The sequence below is a fragment of the Lathamus discolor genome, chromosome 4 (assembly GCF_037157495.1).
Source record: "Lathamus discolor isolate bLatDis1 chromosome 4, bLatDis1.hap1, whole genome shotgun sequence".
NCBI lineage: Eukaryota > Metazoa > Chordata > Aves > Psittaciformes > Psittacidae > Lathamus > Lathamus discolor.
The window spans coordinates 41,776,531-41,792,443 of record NC_088887.1 but is presented as its reverse complement, the minus strand read 5'-3'; the positions used below and the strand labels follow the sequence as shown (position 1 = coordinate 41,792,443).

The following is a 15,913-nucleotide window of genomic DNA, read 5'->3' as shown; positions in this document are numbered from 1 at the left end:
AATACCAAAACACTTCACTGTGCACATCTAGCTATTGCAAAGATATATCAGAGAAGGCATTTCATGTCTTCTGTCTACCAAAATACATTTGAAGGTCAGAGATCTGTCTGGAGGAAGAGGAAAAAGTGCTCTACCACCTGCAAACCCCTCTTCAATTCATTTAGAAAACAACTGCATACTAGACATGATAGCTTCAGTGGATGTCTTGTTCAGTCACACAGGACTTGGGTTTATTTTTTTAATAGCAGCAACACAAAAAAAGATCAGGGCTTGCTGTGTGCCACAGTCACTTTTTCCTTTTTCTTTTTTACCCAGTTAATCCTTCTCTAATTCAACTGGCTGCCGGTGCAGCCAGGCACAGCGCATTAGCACAGGCTGCTGGAGTTCAGGATTCACAAAAAAATGTACTGGCTGTGAATGGTTGTTTATACTGATCCAGCAATCCGAATGTGGCTGCAGGTTTTCTGCTTGCCACCATGTTTACCTATTAGTAATCTGTTTTTCCAGGGAGAACAAAATCTTGCTGGACCTTGTGTTGCAATGACTTGCTGCAGGCTGTGGGAGTGTCTCACAATCCTTTTTCGTTTCTCTCTCCTCAAAACGCATCTTATGAATAGGGTAAGAAAATAATAGCAAGAAGTTGGTTTGTGCACTCTCTGCACCTTTCACAAATCTCCCATGTTACTTATTAGCAAGAATGAGGGTGGAAAACTGCAAAACAGAACTGTAGCCAATCCATCAAGGAGGTATTCAGCTGCAGCTGGAAGGAATGCTCTAAAAAGGTTGGTCGCTCGCTTGCTGGCTCTGTATATAACCCCGATCATGAGATCCTGCTCCAGGAATGCCTGCGATGGAGGAGTCTGTTCAAACCTGCCCAGGCAGTGCCAGCATCTCCTTCTGACTTGTGCAGCAGTTCAGACAAATCGCCCTTTCCAGTAGCCTCAACCCCTGGGGGGTGACGCTGAAAAGCAGCAGCCAGTGAACACTGACAAACAGCTAGCAAATTCACAGTAGCTGCCCTTGCAGTGATTCAGATTAAATACTGCCATTTAAATGCTACAGTAAAAGTTCATAGGTAATGTAAATAAATATACTGGGTTTGCTTTACTGTAGTATTTTAGGGGAATGATTTTTTTTCTCCCTTTCCTAAGTTTCTAAGAAAAGTTGACAGTCTTTACTTCATTTTGGCCATGCCTTTTTGTTTGGATGAATATATAAAGACCATTCATAAAATTTTATGAGGCTAGACTGTAAAATAGTTTTGATGCTTTATTTTCACCATATATATTTGACCAGCAGATGAAAGTATGAGACTACAGTCCATCCCATCACACCAGGAAATGACAACCAGAGAGCACACTCTTCAATACCAGCATGAACAATAGCAGAGGCAGCAAAAAGCTCAGCTGTGCTGCATCATGGAAGAACAACATGAGAGATCCTCTAATTTATGCCCCTCTGTGCTGGTGGGGCCATGAGCAGCCAAAAAACCAGAAGCAGTTTTTTTACATTGAAAGAGTAAAATGGAATTTCCTTTCCAGCTTTCTGGTAAGAAAGAAATGTTTAAGCAAAAATGCTCCTTTTGAGAGCTGTGAAACAAGGCTGAAGACCCTCACCACACCGTCAATGCAGCATATCTGCATTGTGTGTGAAATCAGCTTCCAGTCTTCAGTAATGAAATCTAACTTGCTATTCTTGAGAACTTCCCTGGTATTTTATATCATCAAATGATTATACAATACCAAGGTACCACTAGGTAGTAGAGAACTTAAAAATGCAATCACAGTATTGCAGGGAAAAAAGTGAAGTGGCAATTTGCTGAGGAAAGGAAGAAAAATCTCACACTGATACGGAGAAAACATTGTGACCTAAGATACGAACGAGTATTTGCACAATTCACAGGCTTCCTGCAGGATCCATAAAGTGAACTTTGGCACTGAACATAGAACAAGTCATTAGCACACAATAATACATTACAACACAGCATTGTGCAAACAATGAACTTCAATTTACTTCAAACCACTGAAGTATCCTTTACCAAGCATCAGAAATTGCTGGCATATACAGTATATAAAAGGGCATTTAATCAGAGAGGGGGAGGTGGAGAGGGAAAAGAAAAGCCACCCAAATGCTCCATTACCTTGCACATAGGAAATGAAGGTTTTCCTTTCTACATAAGAAGGGACAGTAAGGGTCAGTAAAACAGCTACTTACTGGTGTGCAGTACTCCACCATGGGGTAGTGCATTTTATGACCTTTCGCCACACGGCCAGAGAAGAAGCAACTTTGGCAGATGTCATAGTTAAAGTGCTTTAAACTTCTGTACCTAAAAAAGGAGTAAAAAAAATTCATGACTTCAGAGATTTGTATGTGAACACTTCATATCAGCTTGTCAAGTTTTCTGTGTTAGTAAATTCTCTTCCCTGAAATGTCACACGGTGTGCAATGCTTGGCAATGCTCCTCTGCTACCAAGGGACCAGTATTGCTGCCTTAGATGTTTATCAAAGATCTGAATCTTCAAAAACAGTTTTAACACTGGGCAACGCTGAAAAATTTGCACACACTCACTCACTCTTAAAAGAGGAAAGACACCACCATGCTTTTTGTTTCTTTAACGCCAATTTTAGTTCTTTGGCTCTTCATCATAATTCCTAACACAGAACGTCAGAGAAAGTAAAATTCAAGGAAACAATGCTCTTCTCAACCAGTCACTCCAACAAACTCCTAACTGCTGCATACAAGGCAGGAATTTATGACTTTCCTATCACCTCTAACAAAACAATTTTCCTGTATGGCATTCCATCCATGCAAAACTCTGAATGCACTTCTGGGCCATTATTTAACCTCATCAGCAATGTGAGGCAGCTAACTGCTGTATCTGCTATGCTAAAGTGCCTGAAAGAGCTAGAGGCATAAGGGTTGTCTTGTTCCAAAGACGCAAAGCAGTTCAGTCACAATAACCTCAAAAGAACATTGTTTTACATGCACTGAGACACACAGTATTAGCTTTCTAAAAGCCTTCCAATACAGTATCTTTTTGTCAAGTGTGTACACAGGGTTTCAGTGGCTTGCAAAGCCAGAGAAAAAATCTGCGACAGACAGATTCTACTATCATGATAATAGATTTGTTATATAAATTTAAGAGACAGATGAGATCAGTCAAGTAAAATTAGATGCAAACACAGAGATCCAGTGTCTACTTCCCGAGTTCTCAACGCTTACTACAGACTATCCATTCACTTGCTATCCTTTAATTTTCCAAGTGCTGCATTTTTCAATTCCACCTACTGGTCTTTGGCTGTTTATATAAAACTGTGTAAGTAATTCAGGAGTTCATAAACTGTATCTGGTAATGGGAAAATTAGACTTCGTGGATGTGTTGAACTACTCACTTCTCATCCCTACCTCTTCCTCAGTAATACTTATCATTTCCCAGTTAAGATATTCAAGAGGAATAAAAGCAAGAGGAGAAGAATTTAGGTGATTAGAGAAACAGCCTCTCTGAAGCAAACTGGGATTCAAATCAAAGAAATACCTTCATTTTTTCCCGTTTCCCACTGCCTGTGGAATTGCAGACTAGAAAGTACTGCCCCATTACATGCATAAAAGCAACTTTTATACTCTCACAGCTAAAGCAAAATGATGCTTTTCTACGTGCTACTGCTTGCTCCTGTTGTCTACCTGGGTTTTAGAAACAAAATTACAGAAAGTTCTTTGTAAACAACACAATACCATAGAAGGACAAATGACAATGGTAAAAGGCGACCTAGCATAAAAAGGACAGAAACTATACAAAGCAGTTATTGCGAAGCAAAGTGATAAAACAAGTCTAGGCATAATTGAAAGTGAGTATTTACTTAGCCGTTAAGTGGATTCTCAACAGGCATACCAACACACAGCCATTTTACAACACAGTGACTTATTCATTGCCATGGTAACCATGGTGTCGATCCAGATGTTTAAACAGACCAGTAACATTTCCCCCACTCCAGGTTAATGTTCTACCAACAACATTCTTTCTCCGGGAAACACACACGTAGGTTTACCTCTGTGAATTTTCAAGGCATTTCCCTGCTTTATACAATGACAGAAAGCAACTCGTTAGGATCCAGTTCAGAAAATGTAACTGCATGTATGGGACTCTGAATGTAAAATAAATCGTTCTAGTTGTGCAATCCACAAATACTTCGGTTGAAGCACAGAAAGACTGGGACACAGAGGAAGTGCCATAATCGTAACTGACAGATGGCTTTTGTCCTCATCAACTCTTGCATCACTGTATTCAGTCTACGTATTACTCTCCCTCATGTCCCATCACAGTTATTTTTTCCCTGAACAAAATGCATAAAATCAAGCACTTGTTTTGTCTGGAAACAAGCAGAGGTCTTGATCTACCATGCAGCTGTAGACATGGCAGAAAGGGAGTGAGCTTGTACCTGAATCCAATAATTGGGCACTCCTTGCAGATGTTACACTTAGCTTGGTGTTTGGCAGTCTCAGCAGCAGCCACCCTGTGCAAGACGGGCAGCCACACCATGGACTGTGGTTCCAGCCTCATCCAGTCCAGGAACAGGGCTGCTTCAATCTCTGGTTTGTTGTTGGCCTGTAACACAGTGGGAGAAAGGGATGAGCACAAGTGATCTGCCTACTACCAGCTGATTAGCAGTTCAAGCTGTTTGCTTCCTGCCTACTCCATATCTGTCCAGCTTTTCACCCAATCCAGCCATTTGTAAATAAAATAAAATAAAAATGATCTCCGGGATCCTGCCTTCAAGCCAGGAACTGAAACTACTACAAACGTCTCAAATCTCTCTTCTAATTCCCTCTTACAATAGACAGCACTACCATACACTGTCACAGAGAAAATCATTCACTTAGAGGATCACCTTTCATGCCCGATCTCATGTTTCCAGTCTCTCTGATCTGAACCTGCATAGCACTGCTTCTCACCTATTTCCGAAACAGTTTGTGTTATCCAAGCTTTAAAAATTGCATGCCTTTTGATCAAAATTCCTTTCTCCTTAACATTATTATCACACTGGCCTTTCTTCAAAACACAGACATAAGGAAATCATTCAAATCCTTTCTCAAGCCTGCTGTTGAACAGGTGAACTCTGCCTCCTTAAATGACTCAAAATCACTCTTCTCACCACATCACCTCTAAGTTTTTGTCACTGCCTACAAACACAACACAGTCTTGTTCCACGGAATACAAATGATTTAGCCTTATATTCTATTCCTTCCCACTTTCACCTCTGCCAACAGCAAAGAGCCTATGAACACTTCCTGGCAGCCCCATACCTCTGCTGCCTTCCTATCACATCCTAACCAGTGTGATTATTTCGGGTATCTCCTTGACGGTAACTTTGAGGCAGCAGCTCAATCACAGAGCTCAACCCCATTGCAATGGGCACCATGCACACACCAAAAAATGATGTATCAGCCCTCCCTGGCAACACATACACTATGGAAAAACAAACAGCAAAGGGACAACACACACAAGGCAATGGGGGACAACAGTGATCTATCTGCACGGGTAGAGGTCAGGCTAGCCACTGCAAAGAACAGTGCAGAATAAAGGCAAAGACCATTCACAGGTGAAGTGACAGAGTCAATGTTTATGAGGAATGTATCTCCAGTGTGCAGGGCGGTGAGAAGCCAGCATAAAAGTGGTTATCTGAGAGCCTGGGAGCTGGTTTCAACACTGAAAGAGAGGTGACGGATCAGGTGGAAACAGTTAAGGGACGGACAGGAGGGAGGAGGACAGGTCTGCCCAAGTGATGAAGCAGGATAGCAGCCTGCTCCATTTCTCTAAACCACCACTATGTGCTAATTCAAATTCCCTGGGACACTTCCTTCCATTCTACCCAACAGAAACAGCATATTTATGGGCTGAATATATTTAAATCCTCTGTTTTTCTTTTCTTTGCACTTTCAAACACAGCCCTCAGTGGGCTAGCCTTTTGTATTTCAAACTTCATAAGGCAGTCTGTCTTCCTTTGTGGTTCCAAACCTATTTGAAGCATTTAAATAAATAATAAGCATTAATGTATCATGTACATGGACCAAGATGAAGAGGGGATTGAGTTCTGGGGTTTTTTACAGTTAGTCTCAGCTACTTTTCCAGTTTCTCAAGAAATCTGAGTGTAGTATGGCTCAGCTAAAACTTTATTGAACTGAAAACGATAGGCACTAATTTGAAGGAAAAATATCACAACTGCTATCAAGGAGAGAGCACTACAGGGAAAACCCATTAGGTGTATGCGGGGTTGTTTGTTGCTGTTGGATTTGTGGGTTTTGCTTGTTTGTTTTTAAAGCTAACACTGTTTATAATCTTGACAAACATATTAACTGATCTATACTTGGAGACTGAAAAAAATGCAGTCTCCTAGACAGAACCCCTAGCCACAAGAAAGACGTGGAAAAAAACCCTAAACAAACCAACAAGAGAATATCTCCTGAATAATGCATTGTATTAAAATTGACCTTTAATGCAATGCATTAAATGCTGCTGTAATACTTTGGTTAATTAGAAACAAGGGTTTCTTCTTGAAATACGAGTTTGGGAAACCATCTACGGGCTCCTATCACTGCATTTAAGAACCACATGTAAGGATTTTTAATATAGTCATACACATCCTTTTTGGATGTTTGGGGTAAAACCATCAAACCACAACATATCTACAGTTATCCTGATAAAGACCCTCATGATTTAATATTAACTACAGGTCCTATATGAAATAGAATAATCTTTTTAGCTTTGCTTTGTTTTCCACACACTGCAATATTTCTAAAGGCTTCTGCATAAAATCCTGCTTCTCTGTTTTTTCATAAGGCTAGAGAATTTAGGAACCCCTTCCAAAAAAAAAAAAAAAAAAAAAAAAAAGGAGAAAATCAAAAGTACAATAAAGTCCAGCCAACACTGGCAACAGAAATTGTTCGGAACAGCAGATACCACATTATGCTGCAGGACATCAATGGATTCAACAGAATTAAACCTAGAGCTCTCGTAAAAGAAAGGCATATTTATAAAAATGATCATCTAGATGCCTGTTCTTCAGCTAGCATCCAGGGCAGTACAGGGGCTGGGGAAAGATTTTCTGTGGCTCACTCAGTGAGCCAGGAACTACACTGGCAAAACATTATACTTTCTACACAGAGGTCCTCTAAGCCTAAAAAAAATAAAGAGGATCTCTTTAATATGCCATTTCTAATAAAGAACTATGAAGTGTACAGAAATGCTGCAGTGCAAGCTCCAGTCAGAATAAGAATGAGCTGCTCAAAGCGCTGCTCTCCACTTGTAGCTGCTTTAAATTTGCAAGGGAAATGCTGCAGCGTGAAAGACTTTCTGTAACACCCAAAGATCTATTTTAATTTTGCAGTCACCGCCAACTGCCAGCAGCCCCAATAGCTGCCTACCCAAAGCTCTGCGTGCTGGCTGTACAAAACCTGTCCTCAGAGAGATTAGGTGCATTAAAATGTATCAGTACTGGTTCCGAATTATATTACATGAAGATTTAAAGCCACGTGGAGGAAAGCTGGTCAGGGTCAGACGGCCTAGGACAGACGGTTCTTGACTGTTCCCTGAGCTGCTATTGCAATTTTGTTAATAATCTCGAAATCCGGTAAAGGCAGCAGCTGAAGATTTTGCATAAGGGGAAAAGTCTGAATTCATACAGTTTATATCTGAACCAACAAGATCAAGCTGTAAAGAATATTAACAGTTCTTCTCTTGAACACACTTCTGTGCAACTCCTGATTTTTATGGTAATAACTGAGTGAATCATAAAGTAGAATTCATAAAGCCCTTTCCAGCTTACAAGTAACAATTTGTTATGGGAGACATTCAAATTCATTATGTTCCAGACATCTGTTTTTCAGTATTTATTCTGCAGAAACAATGGGGGAATAGGAAGTTGGGTAGTGCTAGCATCTTCATGCAATACTTGGCAGCTGAAATCTTTGGGGCTTTTTTCCGCTTATTCCAGCTAGTAGTTTAAAAAAATAACCTGTGCTATATTAACTTTCTCTATCCATAATATAAAATATGCTCCAAAATAGAGTCACGGTTTTACATGAACAATGTGACATTTTTTTTTGCAAAATCAGACAATATAGCAGAAATTTCTGATAACATTTTTTGATGAGCTATACTCAATGTTAACATGCCGTGTAGGAGATTAACTGGAAATAAATTAACATGTTTAACATGTTAAATAGTTTAATGTCATTTTTCATCCAGGATGGAAAGCTTTACGTTTGTTTAGGTAAACATTATTTTGGACAAACAAAACTGAGGAACTGTATTCTTATGACTTGCTAAAGTTTAAAAATGCAGAGCAGGCCATGAACAGCAGTCCTGTTCCCCTGAAGGCAGAACAAACCCTGTTCAACCTTGTCATCCACTCTTGCATTACACTTGATTGCATTGACTACTCCAGTCAATGTTTTAGCGTTGTGAAAAAGAGTAATGAGATAAAAAAAACATGAACCCAGAAGTGAATTAGTGTACAGCTTTATATCATCCACACTTGAAAAACAGCATCTTCCTGCTCCCCACCCCTAAACCATTTTAAAATAGCTCTCCAAAGCAGTTCACTTGGAGGACTCTTCAAGAGTGCCTCCCCCAAAGTCAGGCACAGGTTCACAACCCTCTGCTGAAACAAACCCGAAATTGCTGTTTTATGACATTTGGGTGAATGCTTCATCCCTGGCAGTGTTCAAGACCAGGTTGGACAGAGCCTTGGGTAGCATAGTTTAGTGTGAGGTGTTCCTGCCCATGGCAAGGGGGTTCAACTTAGAAAGGACTAAGGTCCTTTCCAACCCTATCTATTCTATTATTCTATGACATTTACAGCATAGCAGCTTGAGGAAGGATTTGCTAGTTCCCTTAGGCCAGTTCTCCTGTATCAGCCAAAGCAGAAGAAACATCCTATGAATAGAAAAAAGAACTGCCTGGATCTCCGAAAAGAGATCAAGTCCCTCAAGAGTAACGTTGCATTTGTACATTATTTTCATATAGACCTCTATATAACTATATACAGATATTTGTACACAGGATTAATTGATTTTAAAAAACCAAAAACCCCAACAACAACAATAACAACAAAAATCCAAAAACACCCCCCTTCACAAAAGAAACACCCAACCAATTCAAATCACAGCATTTATGGCTAAAGTCACTATCAGGGTCCTGGCCCAGAATTTGCCATACCCAAACTATAGCTTGAAGGACTAACAAACTTTTATTTTGGCTTTTATTTGCCGGAGTAAATACACTGGATTTGGACACATTTATGTGGTTGTTAACAACGGGCTGATCTTGCCATATCATTGATCAAGTATAAACCTAGAATTTAAGACTACAAAGCAGAATATCAAAATACTTTCCTCTGTTAAAGTGAAAATGAAACAAGGTTTAAAATACAAATTTGAATTAACTGTGCTCATTTCACTACTCCTTAGCTTTATCTGTACTAGCTCTTCACATCAAGCACACCCTTGCAGGAAAGCATACTTAAAGCAGTTTATATCCAAGAACCAAATATCCAAGAGTTTACTGAGAAACAGCAAAAGACATTTTCATCTCAGCTGCACTCTGTTTTCACATCACATTTCTTAAAAGCCCCAGTGTCACAGTAACTCATCCAAGGCAGTGATGTGAATTCCTAAGTCCTATTTACAGTATACAAAGGAAAGCATATTAATAATTTCCCACTGTGGTTAAAACACAGTGCGTGTGTCCTTCAGTCCATATGAATTCCCTATCCTCTTAAAAAAAAGAGTACCCATAACAGAACTAAAATGAAAGTGCTTTCACACTGCAGTAATACTGAATGCACCCAATTTTTCATGGATCTATAGGTTGCTTTGATGCAGTCTGAGCCCAGGCGGAACTACATAGTCTTCAAATGGTCCTCAGATCAAGCTCTTTGCTCTGGTGTAAAAATATTTTTTCTTTAAAATCTCAAAGCAGAAATTAGATCCCCCTGCCCCACGTAGCAAAGATGAATCCCATAATACACTTCTCCCAACAATTACTATCAGCACCTTCCCATATATGAAGGAAACTATGGAGAGTAAGAGTTGGTGCTGGGGGGGGATGAAAAGCACCAGGACAACAGCAGCATCCTGGGGCAAGGGGACCCAGAGTGCAGGCAGGAGTGGGCAGCAGGGAAGCTGCTCCCAGCAGTTGGCCTGGGAAGCTTCCCCTCCTTAACCTTCATTCCCAAGGACTCCCACTTCAGACTGAAAAGCAAGAGAGATTTCCCCTGTTATCGCAGGGAATGGTAAACATCCCTTATTTTCCTTCTGTTGTGCAGGCAGACAAGGCCGTTGCCAGGGCACCTAACCTAAGGGGGCTGGGAGAGCCATTTCTGAAACACACATTTGTTGCAGACTCTGACATGACCGCAATTTATTGCTTGCTTATCGTCACCAGAAAGGAAAAAAAAACCCAAACAAACCCTAAAGAAAAAGCACTCCTCACTGTGGGAGTACAACGAAAGACTTAATTTAGTTCCACACAGCCATGTAAACTATGGATCCTCACAGTACTTTTAAAAATCAAATTATCTCACTCCCCTAAAAGGAGGCCACTGTGAGCCCTGTGCAGCCCTACTTGGCCACCCAGCTCCTCCAGCTGCCTTGTTTCCTAGGCTGCTCCCTGCTCTCCCCCAGCACCTCTGTGCTGCCCCCCAGGCCCTGCACCCTTGGGCCCCCTATGCACCACCATCCTACAGCCGAAGGAAGTCTCTGTGCCTGTCTCCTGGAAAGGTCTTACTTACATCTTCCCACATCTCCAGTCCTGGCTGCTCCTTTCTTTCATGCCTCCTCCCACCCACCATTCTGCTTCCTTCATCACTGTTATTCCTACTACTGCTCTTACCAGTGTTCCCAAAGGGTGGCTGGTGCCTGTTATTTTTCCGCTCCTAGTTCCTTCTGTCTCCACTCCATGAGGGTTCTCCCCATGTTGCTCCTCTCCCTAGGGCTCCCTCCCATTTATTTCTGTATTCCCCATCCTCAGCTGAGCCTCCGCCCCACTTTCTGGTCTTCGTGGAAGATTGTCTGTTCTGCCACAACCCAGGTCAGAAATCACCCTCCCACTCTGCAAGCTAAAATGAGAACGAAAAAGAATGCAATTTCTCTTACTGCAGATAAGAAGAAAACCTATTTTTCAGTGCAGGTAAGAGAAGGAAACCTCAGTTTTTTCTACCTTCTGATTTATGAACGTGTCAAAGGTTGTGTCCAGCTTACTTGGGCTGTTTCTAGAAATGCCGGCAGCTGGATGCAGTACAGTATTCGGTTCAGTGGGATGTCTTCATTTGTAATGACAATGTTGCAAACTCATTGTATTCAAATAAACATTTACTCCAAGGTTGTCTTCCTACTTTATAAAAACTGGTTTTACGCCCCCCACCACAATGAATTTTATTGTTTTTTTCCTCGTATAAATACATAGAATTGCAGCCCCCTTTCCAAAAAAAAAAACATGGTTTTGTTAGATTCCAAGGTCACTTTCCTCCTCAGGTTTTCAACAATATTCCCAGCACTGTTGCCATTCACCTGGGGAAATGATAGGATTCAAGGAGTCCTAATTTCTAAGGAAGGTCATTTGCACAAGCTTTTGACCATGGGTTTGCTGCGGCATCATTTTGTGTTGGTGTCACCTGAAAGCCCAATGTGAAACTTGCTTGAAAGCCACAGCAGGGTCTAACCCAACTATCAACATTACTACACAGAATTTATAAGTGTGGGTTATATGGTACTATACAACATCAATTTGGAAATGGCATCAAACACATGTTAGAATTGTAAAAGATCAAGACATGAATGATGGTAATGGGCAAATGTGAACCCTGACAAATTAATCTGTTGAAAGTTTAAAAAATACAGACAGCAAATGTCCCCTCACAACTGATATTTGTAGCGATTTTAGAATTAGATTCTTTTTGTAGTCACTGTGTAAGAAGACTACTTTCAAGCATTAATATTCATTGAAAAAAAACCCACAAACTTGCTGTGTTTTGCTTACTACAGAACTGAAACCACCACATAATGAAACTTGAGCAGCAGGCAAAAAAGCAAACAACTCCCCCGCCCCCAACCAAACAAAAGATCCCCCAGGGACAGTTAGGTAATGGGAGTTCTTCCATTGTAATGCAGAAGATGCATTGAGAGTTAATCACAGACCATACATTACCTCCCCTCCTCTACCTTTTCATTAAGCAGCTGCCTTCATCTTGTGCATTCTGCTGGTGGTTAGGATAAGGATGAATAATTCCCTAACTCTCTTCCTTCCCAGATTAAATAATTCACAAGTTTGAAAAAGAGCCTCCAGTTTGCTGTGTGTTACTCAACAGACAGGACAAGAATTCTTTCAATAATCCTTAAAGAAAATGGCATTATCCATTCAAGCAGTGGAAGGAGCTCATTGAGCCCTCCTCGCCCCTAGACAGCACTGCAGGCAATTGCTCCTTTCCTATGCTCCCCTGAGCACCTGGCTGTCACTGGTATGTATATGCCCCAAATTTAGATTAACCATTGCTGTTCACCTACACAACAGCAATAAATGGTGATCTACTGCTGGAAACAGAAACTTGTAAAACCAGGAGCTGCCGTAACAAAGACTTAAACTGTTTGCAGGATTCAGCTACAATATAAAACATGGTGGCAATTATTTGCTGTCTGGATAACAGCATAATCTGGGCTTCTTCTACCACAGCCAGACAAACGGGCGAATTCAAATAAATCTCATCAAAGGAACAGTTTAATAGGCCAATGAACACTACCATGAAACAGCCCTCGGTACCCTAATCCGTCTTCCAGATTTTCAGCCCTCTTCAGAACAGACAGGCTACTTCGACATGAAATACAAATCAGAAAATTAACAGCAAGGAAGCATGAACTTACAAACTGGAAGCAGCTTCTGACGCTCGGCTCGATATTGCTGCCCCCGAAGGAGGCCACTTCCCCCAGCTGCCGAGGGATCTGGATGGAGTCGTGTAGCAGGAGCCCCAGCCGGCGCTGGTCACAGAAGCCAGTGGAGCTTGCCACTTGCTTGAACAGGTCTGGAGAAAGGAAAAGGACACCCGAGCTAAGGCACTGCTGCAGGGATATGGCAAATAGCATGCATCACGTCAAAGGCTTGCAAGTGCAGTCAACAGCCTTGGCGAACATAAACACAAGAATGGCTTAAGTTTGGCTCCTTCTCTTTCCATAATCACTGTTTTTTTCTGTAACATATGCAGTCTAGTGATAGCTTTTAATAGCAATATTGGCTTGTACCTGGGAAGAAAGGCCATTCTAAACACAGCACCTGTGGCTAACAGGTGTGCTCTCTAACACAGCTAACTAAACAGCAGGATCTTTGAGCCACAACAACCCAAATGTTTTAAAAACATTGTTTAACCATAAAATAATCTCATACAGCAGACAGTACATTTTCAAGTCTTAGCAATCAACATACAACTCAGAGAATCCATTTCTCTTCAGATGAGTTGAACTGAAAAACAAGAACTCCCTGACTTCAATATATTTTGATCTTTTAATCCAAGAGTATTTCTAAAATGAAAGAAAAGCATTACAGTATGACAGAACCTGCCATCCACTGAGAATGTTAATATCATATTAAGTTTTCACTTCCAAAGTGAAATGTCATTTGAAGCTATGATTTGTTACTGCATCATTCTAAAAAAGAATCCTTATAGGCCAGAATTATTATCCCTTTGTAAGCTCAATTTAATTTGGTGGGAATTAGTTATACTACATATACATTGAGGAGGTTTTAAGAGTTCATAAGAAGAAGAAAAATCAGGTTTGCCTTGACTGAAATATTTATTTGGTAATCTCCCTGTTGACAATATATGACCTGAATAAATTCTCCTTACTTTTTAGAGCTGCCTTAGTATTTTACCTGACACCAGGGATACAATTATAAAGGTGCTTCATCACTACTCGAGATAACTTTCCTAGTGCTGCTTTGACACCTGTTCTCTTCTGAAGGAATAAAGGAATGCATAGGGAAAGGATTGTTTTTTTATTACATGAATTTCACTCTTGACTAGTCTATTTTGATAATAAATTGGGGATAAATCTTTCCATCACCTCTGCAAGCCTGAAACTGGTTGTGCTCCAGCACAACCAACTCTGCTCAGCTGCCCAAATGAGAAAAAAACTTTAAAAGGTGCAACTCATCACATACTTGCAGCAATACTAATAGCAACTGCACCACAACTTCAACATGGATGGTGCAGCCAGACCACACCCTGGCAGAGACAATTTCTTCCTCTCCCACAAACTATACAGCTTGCAATTTCCCCATCATTAAAACATTTCTACAACCTTAAAAAGAGGGGTTATGGTTTTCCCTTACAACTTTTGATAATCCTCGATGAAATATCATTCTGAAAAATATTTATCCTGAGTGATTTTCTTGAAAGATTTTCTAAATACTTTTCACAACACACACATGAAACATTCAGACATCTAAACTGTGATATTTATAGTGTTTGCCCCAAAATCTGATCTGATTACACAGTCTCCGTTGTTGGAACTGCCTGTTTTCTCCTTAGCACTCTTCAACTTCCATTAGTAGAATAAAATAGTAACAATTGATGATGAATTGCTATGGCATTGGGTCAAATCCTAAAGGTTGTTTCTTTTAAAATGCATGAATGATACCACTTAATTTAACCAGAAGGTTACTCTTGAGAGTTACTCTTACCAGCAGTTCTTTCCTGGATCCTAGCCTCAATAATGAACTGATGCATTAGTCAGACAGAAGTGAAACTTCCAAGTGGAATTTTTTCAAATATTTCAAGATTTGGCCTATTAAAATATGCAAAACTTGCATACCTTTAATATATATGTAAAAGTAGCAACTATATTTAAACACAATGTACATCATAAGACCCTGATTACGTTGTGCAAAGCATTTTTTAAAGTTAATATATTTTAAAATGGAGTAATGCAAGATGTCCTACAGACATGCATTTTTGTATATGAAGGTGTGCTACACTAGTGTCTTCAAAGAGGAGTTCTCATACCCCAGGGCGTGTGCAACACAGTCCACACATTAGCATGCAGTCAGAAAATATTTTTGTACTGTTAATAAATTAGATTTAAAAATAATGTTTATTTCATCTTTATCACATCCTTTTTTTAATTTCCTTTTTTTGTGTGTTTTATAATGTACATAATGTATTAGTACAGTGTGGTACATGCATATAATTCCTCAATAAATATACATCTATTAGGGGTGCATGCTCAAAAACTTTCTACTGTTAGGGGTATGATCAAAAAAGTCTGGGGTCTGCTGTACTAAACTACCTAAAACCACGTCTGAACCAATAACTGGAAAGTACAAGGTGGAGGAAATTAACATCTGTATGCTACTTAAATGCTTATGCAATAAATAGGAGGAATAAAACTAGAATATAAACATAAAGTAAACCCAAAAGAATTATGTTGACTTACATCTATATTTATCTTCCAGGTGTGCTTTGCAAAGGGATACAACACCGGTTTTGAAAGATAAGACACGGATCCTTCCTGTTCGGCCCCTAATGAGAAAGAGACATTGGCTGATAACATGATCCATTCATCCCGTAATTTGTTTACTATAGCAAAGTTCATTGCAGTACCATAGGCATCATAAATGACATCCCCCACTGAACCATGTTGCACAGCACATGCTGGCTGGTTATTAGGCAAATCAGAAACAAAGTATAAAATACGGTTGTGGCCTCACAGATACAGCTGAATTTGATTGTGCTGTTGTATCAATTCAACCAGAAACAGTCTGGTTTGGAAAGAATTACCTCCTTTTTTACGATAAAGTAGGAGTAAAGAGTCTTTACCCTACACTTATTTGAACAGGCTTCCAATGAGCTATTCTCAGAGGAGCTGAGG

General features: G+C 40.1%; 1 protein-coding gene across 14 annotated transcripts in view; it reads right to left on the bottom strand.

Annotated features, from left to right (window-relative positions):
- Positions 1 to 15,913, bottom strand: part of DMD (dystrophin) — a 1,176,091-nt gene that overhangs the window by 41,004 nt on the left and 1,119,174 nt on the right. For all 14 annotated transcript variants that reach the window (XM_065677216.1, XM_065677227.1, XM_065677214.1 and 11 more), the window contains 4 exons: positions 15,479 to 15,564; positions 12,914 to 13,071; positions 4,438 to 4,604; positions 2,215 to 2,326 (listed from right to left, as the gene is read on the bottom strand). In XM_065677216.1, coding sequence (XP_065533288.1) covers positions 2,215 to 2,326; positions 4,438 to 4,604; positions 12,914 to 13,071; positions 15,479 to 15,564 — 523 coding nt within the window. The remainder of the gene's footprint in view (positions 1 to 2,214; positions 2,327 to 4,437; positions 4,605 to 12,913; positions 13,072 to 15,478; positions 15,565 to 15,913) is intronic.